Here is a 20,098-nt window from a genome sequence, read left to right on the forward strand (position 1 = left end):
GGGATATTTGGGGGACAGTGTGGTTTGAATGAAGTGTCCCTGCATGGTGTTTGGCTGGGCTATTTATTTATTTATTTGTGTATTTCCACGACCAGGGCTTAGAGTCCTCCTGCCTTCTGTGTAGCTGAACAGGTGACTGTATCATCATTTGGGATTTGCGATTGGAATGGAGCGATTTCTTTGGATGATAGAACCCTTTGCGTGAATCGAACCCGGTACCTTCTAGCTGTGAGGCGACAGCGCTATATAGCGTACTTCATTGACTGGGTAGCCAATTTACAAGCTCACTACAGTTAGCTTGCAGATGTGCTTTTTTCACTGAATGTTCAGCCATTGTCTCTGAATGTTTGCCTATTTACGTCTATGATATGCCCAGAATAGAGATGCTAGGAGTCTAGGACTGATGTGTCTAAGGCACAGACTGTGTAGTTCACATTGCCTTTTGTCCAGTAATCATCTATGATGTGATGTTATTGGGGCTCTCTGAAAAAAGACAGGGGAAAAACACAATTCTTTAATGTCGTTTAATGTGAAATCCTAATTAAATTAAGGCTATTTCAGTTCTTCATGGTACATATCCTAAAGTAAGTTATACTCTCATAACTCAGTTATGTATCTCTAAATAGTCTAAGACAACGTTAGTCTTGGGTTTTCCCAACTGCTTTCTGGATCAGTGACCTGCTTTTCCTCTGCTGTCTCTGTCTATTTACAGTGAGATGCTTGAAAATCCTATTTGCCGGGTACACCTACGCACATATCCATAGGTATATACATATCCATATTTATATGTTGTGGGAAAATAGCCTACACTCCCCAAACAGGCATGCTCATCAAACTGTATATGAATTACTCCACCAAGGCTAATACATGTGCATATACTGTACGTACAGTGTAACTGACATGCATGCATTTACACAGGAACATATTAACTCTTATGTACACACACACACATGCGCGCCCACACACACGCCCACACACACACACACACACACACACACACACACACACACACACACACACACACACACACACACACACACACACACACACACACACACACACACACACACACACACACACACACACACACACACACACACACACACACACACACACACACAGCCTCGGGTTGGCCATATTATGCTGCCAATATTTGGGTATGTAGTTACTGGCATGGCAACCAAAATGTGGCACCAAACTGTGATGATTCGTCAAACCCCTGAAAGGAACTGATGTTAACCTCTGCTGACAGAAATAAATGGAAAAGGGAGAGCGAGTCGGGGAAATAAGAGAAGGATTTACCCTCTTGACATGTTTCACGCCGGGCCTACAGAATACTGTTTATATTATGAATGTTTTTTCTCCACACCTGCCTGGCTCTATGGTCAGACCGTCAGTGCCAAGCATGACTTGTGCATGTACCAACGGAGGTAGTGGACCAAACCTTCCCACGTATTTGCCCATGAACAAGCAGGTCCAATGGCCTGGCTAATAGCTTACCCAAAGCACTGAGGCAAGCCATTAAAGATGAGGTCTCCAACTGAATACGTTAGTTGACAGGGCACTTGGTGAGATTGCTTCAGTGTTAAATGACCTATGCTATTTTGTCTACATAAGGCTTTTTTCTCTTGCGTTCTCTCTTTCATTGACTTTTGTACAGAAAGAAACCTTGAGACAGAGACAACAACAGACACAGTGTGGAAAAGAGAAAGTCGTCTGGAGGTGGGAATGTACAGTAACCCAGACTGTTAGAGAGGATATCTTATACTATACTTATTTGAAAATGAAGAAATCTGTGGAACGGTTTTGATATTGTTTGAAGATTTCTGAAAATATTAGCGGTAAGTGTAAGACAAACAAACACACTGCAATCAGTTGACCTCAACTTTGCACACAAGAACCAATCAATTTTTACACTCCATTCTTGTCTACACAATGAGCTTGACCTTTCTCCTTAATTGTCTCCCTTTTCAGAGACGTGGAGGACAACAAAAAGGACATTGCAAAAGATCCACACTTTCATTAACAGCTGTCTGAAGCGCATTTTCAGGATCAGGTGGCCAAACAAAAATCACACCTAGTGTGAAGTGTGTGGTGCTATTTATGAGTTCATCATTTCGTTAAGTGTCAATCAAGTTGGCCAATCACAGTGCGTCCTGTGAAGCTTGGCCAATGGGACCCTGGGTGTACAACAAACTTTGGGAGGTTTGTGCCAAGATGTAGGCCAGATGTAAGCCACCCTTCAGAGCCCGGACATTTTTGGGGGACCGGAGATCTTTTGGGAACCGGACTAAGCCAGATGTTGGAGCTTAGCTCCTTCCAGTAGCACCGCTCAAACATGAGGAACTCTGCATGAAAGGGAGACAGGAGACAGTGGAGAAACAGATCCGGAGAAGAAAGTGGGGATCGATCGGTCACATCCTGAGGAAACCGGCAGCTAGTACTACATGCCAGGCCCCGGCTTGGAACCCCCAGGCCAGGGGAAGTGGAAGAGAGGGCAGCCTATGAACACCTGAAGGCGGGACAGTGAGGCGGAGCTGAAGAGACAGGGAACCAGCTGGGGAGAGGCAGAAAGGACAGCCAAAGCCGTTTTGGATGGAGAAGAGTCGCCGATGGCCTAAGTAAGTTACCCATTACACTCCTGAGAAATCTGATGCATTTCAATGCATCAAAAAAATCTCTATTTCACAAAATCCTGTGAAAATGACTAATAAACCACACCTGTGTGAAGTAAGCAATGCTCACATCACACTTCACACTAGAAGATACTGTTCCAGAAGAATATTCATATAGTCATATATACTATATATACAGTATTTTCTGGACTATAAGGCGCACCTGACTATAAGGCGCACTGTCAATGAATGGTCTATTTTCAAACTGTTTTCATATATAAGGCGCACCTGACTATAAGGCGCACATAATAGACGCTACTGTTGCGTTATGCATCCAACAGATGGAGCTGTGCTAAAGGGAATGTCAATGTCAATGAATGATCCATATATAAGGCGCACTGGACTATAAGGCGCACTGTAGTTTTTTGAGAAAATTAAAGGCTTTTAAGTGCGCCTTATAGTCCGGAAAATACGGGTATACAGTATATTGCGAAGTCACATGAAGCTTGACCAATCCTCAAATCCATTATATTGTCCAATCAGAAAAGGGAAAGAATACTTAGGCGGAAAGAAAATACTTATTTTCCCCACATACACACAAAGTCACGTATTGGAGCGGCTAGTATGGCTCAACAATGTTACCACGAACAAACACAAATATCAACAGGGAAATGACGTGTTATATTATTAGGCCTGTCTTATTAATTGTTAGGCAAAGATTTATGGAAAACACTCACAAGATGAGTTTGGAAAATAAACAAGTGAAAGGAGGAAAGGAGTCCCGCACACTGGCGGCGTGATGGTGGCTTATCAACCACCTTGTACAGAAAGGAGACAGACAGGAACACCCTTTTGCTAGCCAAGAGCGCACACCCAACTACCCTTAAGAAAGGTTTGCCTAAAAGCCATTTTTTAAGACTCCGGAGGATATGTCATACCACAGATGACTATTTGAATAAATCTGTGGAAATTAAACAACGCTTTATTCAAAGGGGCTACCCGTCAGAATGGGTTGAGCAGGGATTTACTTCAGCTTTAAATAAAACCCAGTCTGATTTATTAAAAAAGAAAAAGAGTACACAACAGGACAAGCATTTTTCAGTTACATGTATCATCACTTACTCTCCTCATTCTCAGTCCATTCCGGAAATATCACAAACTTTCCAATTTCTCCCTTTTTGTTAATAAATGTGGGAGAAACATACGAGACTCCCTCATTAAAGCAATGTTTTTAGTGGCAGACCAGCGCAATCTATACAGACCCTGCTCAGCCCTATTCCCAATGGTAATTACCCTTGTGGCCACTGCACACAATGCAATAATACCAGCAAAGCATCGTTTTTTTTAACATCCAGTGACTGGCAAAAAATTCCCCATCAAAAGCGTAATCCCATGTGCTTTCACACATGTGATCTGTATGCTTCGCTGCCCCTGTGGCCTGGCCTATATATAGGCAAGACCACCAGGAAATTAAAAACCAGAATCAGCGAACATAAAAGTTCTATTCAGAGGAATGACAGGCATTAACCTGTACAGTAGCTGTACATTGTAATGATATGAAGCATGATATAGCTTCCCAACGCTTTGTTGGTATTGAAGCAGTTTCCTTGCCACCCAGAGGGGGAAATCATGGTCTCCTTTTAAAGAGAAGGGAGGCTTTTGGGATATTTTCTTGTGACACCTTGGCCCCAAAAGGTCTAAATGATGAACTTTTATTAAATGTGATGCTATGACTTTTCCAGACTATATATGCTTTGGGGCTTTTCTTTTTGATACATGTGTGGTTATATTCAATATTACTGTCTTTTTATGTGATGTCCGATTGATGGCTACTTGTGGGCCAGACCCTTATACCTTTAATGTAATTGGCCTGACCACAAGCACATCAATTGGATAACAAGTCCCCTAGAGGCCTTATATACTTTTGTTGGTATTTATTACAGTAGACAGTAGTAGATAGATGGTATATTTATTCTTAATTGTAATACCTTAATACCTTTTTTCTACTGACTGATTTAACTTTTTTGTGGCTTTTTTATACTTGTTCCCTTAGAATAAGATTTGTCTGTGGGCAAAAATACCACCTGCACTTACCTGTAAGGGCCGCCCCTCACCTTGGTAACGGAGTGGTGTATGGATTTGATTGGCCCCCACCCTCCCTAGACATGTTATATAGCTGGCTTGATGCGAGCTGCTTCTTTATGCCTGATGAAGGTCTGAAGAGACCAAAACGTTGCCTATTAAAGTTTTTGTATAAGTGAAGACAGTGTGCCGGACTCCTTTCCTCCTTTCATCATCAAGTTCACCGTTCCGACGCACCTGTCCTAGTAGGTGTGCAAGAGGACTTCTCTTCTAAGAAAATAAACAAGTGAAATTGAGATGAAGTGAAAGAATACCTATTAAGCATTAGTAGATGTGACTCACTTTTCAAATTCATATATGCTATATTGAATTATCCAACTGAATAACTTTGTTTTCCTGACTGTTTCGGCAACAATTATACTATTGATTTACTGATTTTAAGTTCTGGGCTCGGGATAATTGTTTTGAATGAAAGAATTTAACCTCATTCCTAGCCGTTAATTGAGTACCTGAGACGAATAACAGTCTAAGTCCGTATTTTTAAATTTTGGATAAAGATATTTGTTTGATTTACCAGACTGTAAACCACAAACTAGAAGTTTTTAATCTCTTAAAATCTTAATGTACTCCCCTCTCATTTTTGAAGCGGTGAAAACCGCTTCCAATGAATGGCTTTGTGTGTATCACGCCCATATATGGTCATTTCAGTCCAGAATGAACAGGCTTTTTCAAAAACAGAATGTCCGTTTAATTACCATATATGGTGATGTCAGTCCAGAATGAACAGGGTTTTTCAAAAACACAAAGTATGTTACCTTATGTCCATATATGGTCACTCCAGGCCAGAATGAACAGGTTTTTTCTGTCCCACAGAATGTCCGTTTAATTACCATATATGGTGATCTCAGTCCAGAATGAACAGGGTTTTTCAAAAACACAAAGTATGTTACCTTATGTCCATATATGGTTACTCCAGGCCAGAATGAACAGGTTTTTCCTGTCCCGTACGTGTAAAATATCAGTCCAGAATGAATAGGCTTTTTCAAAAAGCAAAATGTGTGGTGTCCCTCCCGGTTAGATGAATGGATACTTTGAGGATTGGTCAAGCTTCACATGATAATTTGGCCTTCAGGGTTTATCTGTCTTGTACATGCAGTATCTATTGCAGATTATCAAAACAGATGAAAAATACATTCAGAATAGAGGTTTTATCTGTCCACCGCTTCACTTCGAACCGAGGTTTGATTTTTTTACTTCTTATGGAAAGTGGAAAAACAGTATATCTCCAGCAGTTTGTTTAACAACAGTCTAAGTCCGTACAAGCAATATTCAGCAGAGAAAGGGAGCAGATAACATTAAAACCGACAATTAAAAAAAATGAGGGGGGATTGCATTAACAATTTAACAGATTAAAATGACTAGTTTGTGGTTTACAGTCTGGTAAATCCAAAAATATATATATTCAAAAAAATTCAAATATGGACTTATACTGCTTTTCGTAATGCACATACAACCTCCCATTTCATGTACTTTGGTTATTAGTATACACTGACCATGTGCCTTGAGTTGAGCATCCCCATCTCCGTCTCGTTGTCATGGCGATGGCCATTTGCCTTGCAGAGGCGTACCAGGCAGGACTTGATACGTAGGACCAGGTAGAAGAAGGACTTGGGGCTGGGCACCAGGTTAAAGGGGGCTGGTAGGGTGCGGCCCTCATCAAAGTAGGACAGCCACAACTTGGCCCGGGCAAACTTCCATTCCACATCAGCATCTTCCTGCACACACAGAGGGAGAGGAGAAGAGGGCTCTCTGTATTAGCGCAGGGAAATACTTCCTTCCAAAACGTAGTGCCGCACTGTGAGCTTGTACATCTGCTATTTTTGAATAACCAATGTATAAAACAATGGTTCTCACCCTGTGGCCCCACATTATTTTTGGGTGTCCCCAGATGTTTAGCTAAATGTTAACATTTGTTTTTTCACTAAATAGTAAACAGACCAACATATAGTATAAGTGTATACTGGGTATCTGCACATTTCTAAAGTGACAATTTAAGGACTTTAAAGACCTTTTTAGTAGGACTGCCTTGAAGGTAGACTGAAGGATGATATGTCCCACTTGCGCACCTCTCGTGGGTGAACTCGATGAAAATGAGCACTCCTTTTTCAATATGACTTCTTACCAAGCCTAAAAACCAAAAATCAATATACTGAAAATAAATGTGTTGTGCTGCCTTCACAGTAAATTTCTGTTATTGCTTTATTTATTTATTTTTAAATCCATTTATCAATTGCTGCTGCTGCAGTTTTATTTTTCGCACTTAATCAACCATGTTCATATCAAGGCCGGCATTTGTGCCGACCATTAGATGAGATTTATCCTCTCAGACTCAAAACGAAAAGAATGTTTTGTTATCGTTGGATAAGACTTTGTCCACAAAGGCATGCTGTATTGTGGTAGGAGAAAGAACACTACAGGCACATTTTGATCAAAATAACAATTCTTCTATATTCGCTAATTGTATAGACTTCTTGTATATTAAGTAGTGCAGATGGAGAAGTCTTGAGAGCGTAAAATGAAACTTACGGGTCCCTTTGGTTTTATTTTAACCCATTTAGAACGGGTACACATTTTGTGTATCATTATTTTATGCTTTAACTATTGAAAAATAGCAGATATACAAGCTCACAGAGTGCCGCGCTGCGAGCTCGTAGATCTGCTATTTTTGAAAAGTCGTGAACATTAGAATTTTGACCCGATTCTATAAGTGTCTTTTGAATCCTTCTAATTCTAGGCCTAAATGGGTTAAATAACTGACATGTGATCTCCTTCTGGACCGTCCGTCCCGTGCACGTACCTCTATCTCCTGGTAGGAGCTGTTGATCATGGCTATCAGCATGTTTAGCAGCACCACCACCATGGTGACATTGTAGACCCCGTACAGCACATAGCCGATGTTCTCGATGAATTTGTGGTCGTACTTCAGCACCACCGAGATCACCTCAGACAGCCCAAAGATGGACCAGAACAGGGTCTTGAAGCTCTCCTCCACCCTGCACGGGATCAAGAGAAAGAGAGACATGTAGGTGAATGTGCAGAGAGAGAGAGAGAGAGAGAGAGAGAGGGACTAGTATATCAGGGTTAGTATATCGTTGTTGTCGGGTGGAAACCTTATATGTCCGAAATCGTTCCGTTTTGTATCTATCATTTTAGAAATGATTTAAGATAGTGAAAATAGCCGATCTACAAACACACAACGCCTCGCATTTTCGCTAGTTTTGTACTACAGTCTTGTATGATGAAGTAGGGTTTTACTTTAAGAAAAAACTAATTTGAAACTTCGAGATACAAGGTTTCTGCCCGACAGTAACGATATGTGTACCTTACAGTACATATGCATAAACACACATAGTTAAACAAACATCATGCCCTGCACACATGCACTCAAGCACGCACACACACACAAAAGTCCACTAAAACATCCCAATAGCAGGGTTTATGGGGTGGCACTGATGAAATACCTGATGAGTCATATCCAATTTAAATGCAATATCCTCCCATCATCCATTTCTCTTAGAATCTCTCTCTTTCTCGCTGTCTCTCTGTCACACACACACACACACACACACACACACACACACACACACACACACACACACACACACACACACACACACACACACACACACACACACACACACACACACACACACACACACACACACACACACACAGAAGATTCTTCAACTTGAGTTAATGCTGGTTTCTGAATGGATCATGGAAAATTTGAAGTTGAATGTATAAATAAATGCATGGTAATACTGTAGGCTCTATATGCTCTCAGGACAGATCAACAAATAATCTTTGCAGGGTGCTACCACTGAAGGTTAAAAAAGTCAAACTTTTTGTGTCACTATCGATGAATGGTCCACTCAGATTAACAATAATACCAATCAGGTGGTGAAAACGAGTAATGCATCTCTGCCATCAAGAAGTGCTCATCTGCTAACTAACACAACAATTAGACTAGTCATACAATCTCTACTTCTGTCAAGTCTTGACTACTGTCCTACTATCTTTTCTAGTGCGTCAAAGCAAGAACTTGTTAAACTTCAGCTTGCTCAGAACAGACGAATAGTCTCCACCACGGTGTCTGTTGCATCATGGAGGGATTCAGTTGCAGCATTTCATTGAGGTGTGTTTGCCTGATGGGCGAGACAGTGTTTATGTCCTCAAGGTATTGTTCTGCAGCCAGAACACAGGTCTGTGTGGACAGAATAGGTGTTGAGGTCTCTGCTGTTGCATCAGTCATGACAATCGATAACACAGTTCTTTGTCTTTGTGGTTGAACTCCAACCCTATGTATTTGCTTGACCAGGGTCGGCCAGGGATCTATACTACGATTCCAGAACAGGGAGCCCATGTGGTAATAAAAGTTTGTGTTGAACTTAGAGAAAACAGTAGGCTATGTACAGTACTTCTGGACAGAATACTGCCCTCAAACCCGAAGATATGGGACCTCTGCCATCCAGAATATAAACAATGGATGAAATGGGAAGAGGTAATGGCAAGAGAAGTCAGACTTCAGAAGAATACTGTATATTCCGCAAGATGTGTTAGGTGAGGTTGATTGAAATATTACAATGTTACAAGGTAGTATCAGAAATTACATCAATGTGTTTACAGAAGTTGCTTCATAGAAACAGTGGTGGGTGGATGATGTTGTACATAAGGTGAAGATTTTTCGTAACCAGAAACCGTGGCTCGAAACTCGACAGATCCAGTTGTGATGCTCTTAATTTTCAGTTTTCGCCCCCTAGTGGCGGAATAAATTACCTCTGGGAACTCAGATTGTGATGCTCTGAATGCGTGCACCACTGCTTGGTCGTGGACTTTACCTTATTATTCCCCATTATTATGATGTTGTTATTTTTAGCAGTCTCCAGAGCATGTTACACCAACATTTCACAGCAAATAGTATGAGTAAGTGAACCTCTTTGAATCTCTTTCCCTCGCTTCCCTTAAGCGTGTCCATTACAAGACACAGCATGCTTTCTCCTGAGACAAACTGAATAAGAGCATTATTGCCTCTCTCCTGAGTACATTATCACCCCAATTATCTGTTTTAATCGGATCATTCTCTCTGTTCTGGCTCTTGATCCCTAATGGGCCTATGCAGACTATTTTTGAATCTCACCTTCCCACTGAGAGGAAATACAATGAGTTGGCTTTGTTCCAGACAACATTAATGTACCATTGACATTCTCTCAGGGACTGCTCCATACCCGACACACTGCATACTGATGCAGTTGCTGGAATGCTTTCACCCAAACACACAATCCAAGAGCTGGGAGCGTGAACAGCTTCTCTAGGAAATCATAATGGTCTCAGTGATATGCAGTTCCTTCCTCTGTGTGTGTGTGTGTGTGTGTGTGTGTGTGTGTGTGTGTGTGTGTGTGTGTGTGTGTGTGTGTGCGTGCGTGCGTGCGTGCGTGCGTGCGTGCGTGCGTGCGTGTCTAATTTCACTAACGGTTTATTTAAAAAGAAAATAAATCCTATTCCACAAAGATTTGGCAGTCCTCCTGTAGTAACTCTGACAACCACCTAGGGATTCCAGACCCCCTGTTGAACACCCAGATGTGCTGAAAGAAATGCCATGGGGTCACCAAAATCAGTTAGATTCATTCTCCAGGGAGCATGAAGGAAATCCAACCAACAAACCAACCAACCCACCCAACTGACTGACTGACATTAATATCCTTAGAGCACCACCACTATAGAAACCAGAGTGATATCATTTAAAGTTACAGATTACAATTTTAAGAGAATGTGCTAGATTGCCGTGAGAATATTCAAGGTGTTCTACCTACTGTACTGTATGATATCACTGCCTTGACTCTGCCCATGTCCCTGTGACATACTAGCGTCACATCCAGGGGACATACGGTACTTATACCTCAAGCTGACTCACACTAAGGAAACAGGAGATAGGCTCTTGATGAACCACATGGCCCGGGGACCGCTGGTTCCCAAGTCTACTTATATATTATTACTCTGACTAGTGCCAGGCTATCTGTCACTAAAGCACAATATAAAATGTGTGTGTGTGTGTGTGTGTGTGTGTGTGTGTGTGTGTGTGTGTGTGTGTGTGTGTGTGTGTGCGTGCCTGCGCGCGTGTCTGATGATGACAGCATAATGACAGTGAGTCAACAGGGACAGTGGGTATCTGGTGAGAGATGGACAGTGTTATTATGTTATTAAGACTGGCAGCTCCCAACAGATTGCTCACAGCATACTGGACACACACGCGCACGCACGAACACACACACACGCAGTGTCAATGGGAAGGAAAGTAGGGAAGGCGGAATAGAGGGGTAAACGGAACCAAAGAGAGGAGGCTATACTGCCTGGAGGCTCCTCCATTCCTCCTTCCCTCTCCCAGGCTATACCTCCGTCTCTCTTCCTCCACCCACTAAGCAACCCTCCATCTCTCTTCTTCTTCTTCCTCCACCCACACACTAAGAAACCCCTGCAGGACGGCACATTAACAAGCAGCAGATGGACACATGATGTGCTGTGTGCACGCTCGCTCGTGCACGCGTGTGTGTGTGTGTGTGTGTGTGTGTGTGTGTGTGTGTGTGTGTGTGTGTGTGTGTGTGTGTGTGTGTGTGTGTGTGTGTGTGTGTGCGTGCGTGCGTGCGTGCGTGTGTGTGTGTGTGTGTACGTGTGTGTGTGTGTGTGTGTGTGTGTGTGTGTGTGTGTGTGTGTGTGTGTGTGTGTGTGTGTGTGTGTGTGTGTGTGTGCGTGCGTGCATGCGTGCGTGTGTTCTGCGTACGCATGTATTTGGGTATGTGGGAGACTGGTGAGTCACCTTCGCTCAGTGGTGTAAAGTCACTAAGTAGATTTACCTCCACTCAGTGGTGTAAAGTAACTAAGTAGATTTACTTAAAGCTATACTATGTAACTTTTTTTTAATAAAACAAATCTTAAAATTGTCCTAACTATTAAATCGCTAAAGTTTTAGAACACCCACTCTGTTAATTTCAGCCCCAAAAGCCTTTTCTTTATATGTGTTCTACTGAGCCCGTGTGGCTGTGAGGGGGGTTGCATTTCCCGACAAAATTACATATATGTGTCTCCATACCGGCCAATCACAGCGCAGATCATACACTGCCGGCCAATCACAGCGCGTCTTGCGTCTCTTCAGGAAGTAGCTTGCTTCAACAGCAGTGTTTACGCTGGTCTAGGAGTCTAGCCTGTAACTCCCCAACGCCTGTCCGCAGAGGGACACGAGAGACCTCTACGGATGCATCTCGGCGAGGCGAGGCGGACGCGGTGGTCTGAGGGCCCGGTCCGTGGCGAAAAACGGCCGGAAAAAGCAGACGCAACCGCGGTTTGCTATACCGCTACTGACCACTAGTTGAACAACTTACACAGTATAGCTTTAAGTACTATACTGTACTTACGTAAACATTTTGAGGGATTAGTACTATACATAATGAGAATTTCCAATTTCCAATACTTCTATTTCCACTACTCCACTACACTACTTCTACTCCACTACATCTCGGATCCAAATGTTGTACTTTTACTCCACTACATTTATTTGAAAACGTATAGTTACTTTGTAGATTTCTATTATGATTACAAAACATACATTAACCACTTCAGCCCTATATAAGTATCAATGCTGCAATTTAATTGAATAAAAGTACAAAAGTATTGGCATCAAAATGTACTTAAAGTACCAAAAGTAAAAGTACTCATTATGCAGTATGTCCCATTTCAATTTTTCAAATGTATATATATTATATATTAAGTAAAAAGATAATACTGTGTGTATATATATATATATATATATATATATATATATATATATATATATATATATATATATATATATTATATGTTTTTCTTTTTGAAAATTGCAGATCTACAAGCTCAAAACATACTTCAAATAGCCAATCTACATCGATACATTGTGAGTTTGTATTGTAGATCAACTATTTGAACTATGTGTATATAAAAAAGGTTCTCAAAATAGTAAAAAAAAGACAAAGAAGTTTAGGGAAAATAGGGCCCATGTCTCTATGTTTCCCATGTGTCACACCGTGTCTGTCTGTCTACTCTACTATATATATGTCTCCTACCTCCCTCACAGCATCTGTCTCTATCTATGTCTGCTACATACCTCACAATTTCTGTCTATATGTTTATGCCTCCTACAGTACACCCCTTGTGTCCGTCTGCATGCCTGTCAATTCAATTCAGTTCTTTATTGTAAGGTTACAGACTCCGTTCATTGTGAAAACAATGGAATCCTGTCTCTCTTTTTCCGATTATTACCCCCTTTTCACTCCCTCCTTTTCACAATATTGCTCTCTCTCTCTTTATTGCTCTCTCTCTCTCTCTGTGTTGTTTTCTTGCTTATTTTCTCTCTGCCTGTTTTCTTACAGTGTGTTCTCTCCCATTATATTCTCTCCATATTGCCTGCCGTCTTCTCCCTGGCGTGCGCTTCTCGCGGTTCTGCTGTCTAATCATGTTTATCTGTCCTTTATTCCTTATTTCCTCGTATTTCTCTCTCCCCTGTCCTCTCTTTTTATTTACCATCGGCAGCAAAATTCTCCCTTCAGATCAAATCAAAAAGAAATGTTCGAGACATAATGAAAGTCCCCACCCATTCACATTCTCTCTCTCCTGCTCTCTCTCCCTCTCTCTCTCTTACTCTCTCTCTCCCCAGCAAAATATTGCATCTCATATCTTCTTGCCATCAGTCAATCCAGAGACAGGTTTGAGAGGCTCCACTCCCCCTCTCTCATACACTATCCACTCCTCTCTCGTCTCCTCCCTTCTCTCATACACACTCCTCTGCTTTCCATCCACTCATCAGAACAGACACATGAGTTAACTTAATATAAAAAGGCTGCGCGCGCGCACGCACACGCACACACACACACACACACACACACACACACACACACACACACACACACACACACACACACACATGTCTTATACCAAGCAACCCTGAGTCATGGCAATGTGTGTGTGAGTGCTGGACACACACTGTGGGTTCATGATTGTCTATTTGCACTCAAAACATATGGTGTACCCTGCGATGCATCGGGAGATCGTTGTAACAATCATTGGCAAAGCCCTTTTCCTTATTGGTTATAACCCAAATATTCAGTTAACCTTTCATGACAAACGCATAATATTGGCTGCCTCAACTGCTGCTAAGAGAACAATGGTCAAAAACTAGTTTGAACCGACTACCAGTCGAGGTCGCGCCATGTCTTGGCCATCTGGCCAGTGATGTATATTGGACCAGTTACGCATATATGGAGACCCCTGATACCCATATGTCGAGATCCATTTATATGGAGATATGCTGTGAGACCCCAAACATGCTTACTCAGTTATTCGTTATGTGAAAGTCCTATGACGTCTATCACATCTGATATGATAGATAGATAGATAGATATGGAGATCCCTGTCTGTAGAAGCAGCCACACAGATATGGGCTGTCTTCCTCTATATAAGGGCATTCCCATATGAAGTCCTGTTAGATATGGGCGTAATATTGATGACAGGAATCTCCATATATGGGCATAAAAGGGATTGTGTTAGTGTGGTTCCCCTGACATCTCGGTGATGTCAGAGCAGACACGGAGACGTAACATGGAGACGTGACACGATGTGACCGTTTTCATACTAAACTGCGACCTATAGTCGCAATTAATTTGAAGACAATCTGACTTAATTGTTCTTACTTGAGCGTTCTACTGCCAGAACGAACGGTGCCAGAGCTGACACTGTGGATAACTGGTCCAAAGCTTTGGATGTGTAGTTATGTATAGGTAGTCTTAGTTTGTCCTGTTTATGTGCATTTGGTGATGTTGTTTCTGTTTTCCTTAATAAACAAAAAAGGTATACAAAAATAATAATAATAAAAAGTCTGATTGATTGTGTCTGCCACCGAGACACGATGAAAGAAGTGCAGGATTGCCCAAGCCATGAGCTAAGACACTGGTTAAATTCTGTTCAATGTCTGTGATAATTCACAGTCACGTTGTTTCTCTTTAAAATAAAATTGTCGCTGGAGCTGCTGAACAGTGTGCAGACTTCTCTTCTTCCTATGGTGTGTATTCTTTGGTTCGGCACCTGAATTTTTTTTTGGAGATGTGTGTGCTTCCCTCTCCTTGCTCATAATTCGCAGTCACACATGGAGGAGACGATGCATCCTGTATCCTGATCTGTATCCTGAAACACTTACTGCTGAGTTTCCCAAATGTGTGCATCTACAGTACTACTGTTTGATCTACTACTGTTTGCTTGTGACATCAACTAATGCCGGCTGTATGCGTCCGTCCGTCCGTCCGTCCGTCCGTCCGTCCGTCCGTCCGTCCGTCCGTCCGTCCGTCCGTCCGCCAATGCATTGGCATGCAACACCAGCTTACAACGGAGAATTAATTAGGCATTTCTGGCTCTGTGTACTGTATCTGTCTTTATTTATTCTCCTCTTCAATATTACTTCCCCCACCCCGAATTGCCCCGCTCGTGTCTCTCTCACACTCCTCTGCCTTTTCTCCCATGTCTCTTGCTCTGTGCCTCTTCACCCCTTCATCTCTCTTTCTGTCTCTCTGCCTCTCTCTACCTCTCCATCATCAACCTCTGTATTTCCTGATAAGAGTCGTGTGTGTGCGCGCGCACACACACACACACACACACACACACACACACACACACACACACACACACACACACACACACACACACACACACACACACACACACACACACACACACACACACACACACACACACACACACACACACACACTCCAACCTCCACCTTTCAACCAACCTCCCTATGGTGAAGAATCCACAGCATTCAGTCAAATGAGGTAGCTTGCTTGGCCCTGCTCTCGCTCTCTCTCTCTCTCTCTCTCTCTCTCTCTCTCTCTCTCTCTCTCTCTCTCTCTCTCATTCACTGCACCGGCAGCATCACCCTCCCTCCCTCTTGCATGCTTGCCTGACTCTCTCTTTCTCTCTGTGTTATCCATTTGTGTCAAATTAAATGTTCGTGTCCTTGGGTTTAATTGGATGTAAGCAAACGGTGGGCATAGTCTAGACTTGTTTAGCTCAGCTTGCCTCGGTGTGACGCAGTGTTTGTGTCTAAATCGTATTCACAGCGTGAGCTTCTTGACTAGTGATGGCCTGGCAGGATGAACAATAGTCAGGGACCCACAGGCCCAAAAGCTCAAGGAATAGGGTTGATATCATGCCGTACTTTTTATTTTTCAGTTTTATCTATTAGTTTGGTCATTAACACAATGCCTGCCAAGGGTTAAAAAAAAATCGATCTTAGTACTGCCCGGCTTTTTACAAAAAATTAAAATGAAAATAAAAAAAAAATTAAACATTTTTTGAAAAAAAATAAGCTCTCAGAAGATGTCCATTGCCCCCTTGCAGTTGGCAGAAAAATATAATCAACCCCAAGAAAAATCTATTTTTAGATTAACACACACAAACAATTACAGCATGTGGATGGTGGCCATTTTGGCAGCCATCTTGAAGAAGGTGTGCAGAAAGCTGATTACATAAATAACATTTTTATAATTTTTTATCAGCATCACAGGCTGCCCAAAGAGCTGTGAACACATTGCTGTCTCATATATTAGTGAACAGTGCCCCCCAGTGGCCAAAAACGGTAGAACGTACAGTAACGTGTAAGGCGGTAGATAGCTGGGCAAAATAGAACTTTTATAAACGTGTAAGGCGGCAGATGTGTTAAGGTCCACAAAATGAGAGGTCTGCTCTGCCGGAAACATTGTATATACATTTGTATATTCACTGTCCCATTGACTTCCCTATACAGGAAAATAAATATATTCTTTTAAAAAGAAGAAAATAATCTGCTTTAAGTAGCATGTGAGGGGTCAAACTAGGGGTTCTTCATGATTCTGAATCCATTGCAAGAATTTCTTTTTCATGAAAAAGATTCCTTGGGCTAAAAACGGACCCACAAAACGGTGAAAAAAAGTGATGACTCATCACTTTTCACAGTTTTCACCTTTTTCACGATGTTTCCGGCAGAGCAGACCTCTCATTCTGTGGACCTCAATGACCAAACTAATAGATAAAACAGAAATAAAAAGTACGGCATGACATCACAGGTCATCTCACATTTTGGGTGACTGGGTCCCCGGGTACAAGGAAAGAATCCATGTGCCAACGAAGCAAAGCAAGGACTTTAAATCAATATATGTAAAAAAACACAATAAAATGGCACACATGTGTTAAGCATTGTTCTGACAAACCATAAACTCGTCTCTGTACAGCTGCACCAGATGAACACTAGCATAACCATTCAGGCCATGCTGTCATAATAGGCGAACGTTCATTGAAAATAGGCAATATAACATTTATCACTGCACGTGAGCTTGTAGATGGGCTGTGAGATTGGTGTATATCGAAAAAATAGGGTCCCATCTCCCAAGTATAGACCCCTGGGGGACTCCAGTCATTGAAATATATAAAGGGTTAATGTGTTCATGCGTCTTTAATCTAATCCATCTTTACCCCATGGCCTCCCCTAAGTAACAAGAAATCTTGTGAAATAAAATGTCGTCAACCAATCATCAATGGCGATGATATACGAAAGAAGAACCTGTATGAAAATCAAGCTTTGACCTGATTTTTCTATAAACACATTTCTAGTTTAACTAGAAATACTGTTCCTATGAAACAGTGTGGGCTCGCATGGAACACCATGTATGGGCACAAAGATCTACCCTTTGGCTGCTCCTCATTGGCTAAGGGTCATTTCTTTTTTAGGAGAATAACCTTGGTCTATAAGGTTTTGGTATAACATACTGGTTTAACATACTGGTATAACCTACTGGACTCGAGCCCACGTGTTGTTGTTATTTATATCAGGTCGCACTTGTTGGTGGTGATGTCACCAAGAACGCTGCTCCTTATTGGCTAAGGGCCCTGCCTTTGTACTGTCATTTCTTTTTAGGAGAATAAACTTGACCTTTATTTGGTATAACTGGTCTCACCTTTCAGCGAGTCCACAATTAGTGTCGTTGCAATTGTATTTGGTCCGAGATTTTTTTGCCAGCAAAGTGAACCTGTGTTTTGTAAACGTACTGAGTGATGTTTTCCGGGTTGTAAGAATATCATGAACTTTGTAATGTCCAATGTGATGTCCAGTTAGACACGATTGGTCATTCTTCGCTTGACATTACAATATATCATTTGTTGTTAACCTTTCTCTGATTGGACAATATAATGTCCAATAATTAGACAGGAGTGACATCATTATATATCGTCACTGTCTGGCCAGAACCTCTTAACTCCATTTTTGAGGTTTTTGATTTTTTTTGGCATAAATCAGGGCTATTGAACACCCTTTACAGCTGAGTGTTGGTTAAAATAATATTGAACCAATGGAAAGTAGCAAAAGGTGCTTGGGACAAAACCTCCTAACTCCACACTTTCTGCCAAACCAGTTAACTCCATCCGATTGGCCCTCTCTCTTTTTCATAAATATGTGCTATTGAACACCCTTTACGTCTGTGTGTTGGTTAAAATAATATTGAACCAATGAAAAGTACTAAAAAGCCCTTCGGTCAAAACCTCCTAACTCCACTTGAGCTCATTTTCCCAAAAATTAACATTTTGGAGTTAGGAGGTTTCGGCCCGACAGCAGAGATATAATATAAATACAAGACGTGTTCAAAAAGGGAACTTTCTATTAAACCCACAAGTGTGCAAGTAGAGAGTATGATGTGCTTGGACCTCCTCAGAAGTGCTCGAGAGGCACCTACATGTTTGCATCTTCGGTGAAGACCCCTCCTCCTACCCCCACAGTTCCTATTGCCTGTCTCAAACTGGGGAAGAACGACTACCAGATTACACTGAACAGCACTACCACCATCATGTCCTACGATGACACGTCAGTGAAACCACACTTGCAATTTCCCAGAATTGCACTGTTCCATTCTGTTCCAACTTTATAGAGTACTTCTTAGCCAATGAGGAACCAGCATTCTTGGCGACGTCACCTTTATGCAGCTTCCTCATTCGCTAAAAGTTCCTCCATAAGGTCAGTGACGTCACCTTTATGCAGCAACCCCATTGACTTGAAAAAGTAAACCCATTGACTTGAATGGAAAAATGCAAAAACGGCACCACACTCGCAATTTCCCATAATTGCAGATTTCTAGTTACTTGCAACTTCCGGCACCATTCTTGGTGACGTCACCACCAACAAGCACGGCCGGATATAAATAACAAGGCACAAGTTGGCACCTCGACACAGTGCCAACTTGCCCACCCACATACATACATACAGTACAGACACCACCAAAAGTAGCACATATCGGGTTTGTTATGTCTGAGTCAGAGTGATGTGGCCGTGGTCGGCGGACCGGCAAGAGCCCATTTTAATCATCATCATCATCATCATACTGTATGCCACAAATCTCTGCGGCATAACTCTCTACCCCTTTCTCTGTCTCTCTACTTCTCTCTCTGTCTCTCTCTGAACATGTTTCACTGTCTCTATATCTTCTCACTGACACTCTCTCTGTTGTGGCTCGGTCTGACCACACACTGCACAATATCAGCCATCTTAGTGTTGTCCCGAATCGGTTTCATGTCACAGGAAATCGATCACTATCTGCTAGTTCATGTGCAGCAGACAGTTTTGTGAAAAATGACACAAGATATTATCAGCTCTCTATGGAGAATTGCCAACCGACATTGTCCTCATCTATTAAATCAAGACTGGGTCCAAATTCTCCACCTTTTCTTTTCTTGTTTTGTTTTCTTGAGGCAAAACATTGCCCTGACTTTAATGTCGGCTGACACAGGTCATAGTTTCGGTTACAGGTAGACTCAATTGAACCCGCACAGTCTGACAAGGTGGAGAAACACAATTTACCTTCTTTTTTTGCCGTTGCACATGATTGTGCAAGATGGCCAAAATCATGCAGTATCCAAACACCTTAAACCTCTTCCTCTCTGTCTCTCAACCCCCTCTTCTCCCAGTGTATCTCTAACTAATGGACCTTTCACATTGAACACTGCAACAACACTGCTACGCTCTAAAATGCATTCTGTCCAATGGATTACTCAACACAAGGATGGCTTGCCGCTCTGTCGAGCAAAGTGGCAAAGCGTGCGGCCGAGTGCACCGCAGAGGTCTGAGCTTCAAATTTAAACTTTGCTAAACTTTGACCACTGCGCACTGTGACAAATGAAGAACTTGTCCGGCATGGAAGGGCAACTGGAGTACCTCCAGGAGCTTGTTTTGAACCAAAATACTATGTTACGACAGAGTTTTGGTTCTACAATAAGTGTGAATGTGAGACAGACTACATAACAGC

General features: G+C 42.0%; 1 protein-coding gene across 5 annotated transcripts in view; it reads right to left on the reverse strand.

Moving 5' to 3' along the window:
• The window catches only part of trpc7b (transient receptor potential cation channel, subfamily C, member 7b), a gene marked incomplete at both ends in the record, with an annotated part of 70,921 nt that overhangs the window by 2,964 nt on the left and 47,859 nt on the right, over positions 1-20,098 (reverse strand). For 3 of the 5 annotated variants that reach the window (XM_080745691.1, XM_080745690.1, XM_080745688.1), the window contains 2 exons: positions 6,245-6,472; positions 7,555-7,750. In XM_080745691.1, the coding sequence (XP_080601817.1) occupies positions 6,245-6,472; positions 7,555-7,750 (424 nt within the window). The remainder of the gene's footprint in view (positions 1-6,244; positions 6,473-7,554; positions 7,751-20,098) is intronic. The other 2 variants (XM_080745692.1, XM_080745689.1) reach the window with 1 other exon arrangement.

This window comes from Nannobrachium achirus (assembly GCF_963921795.1).
Source record: "Nannobrachium achirus genome assembly, chromosome: 17".
Classification (NCBI taxonomy): Eukaryota; Metazoa; Chordata; class Actinopteri; order Myctophiformes; family Myctophidae; genus Nannobrachium; species Nannobrachium achirus.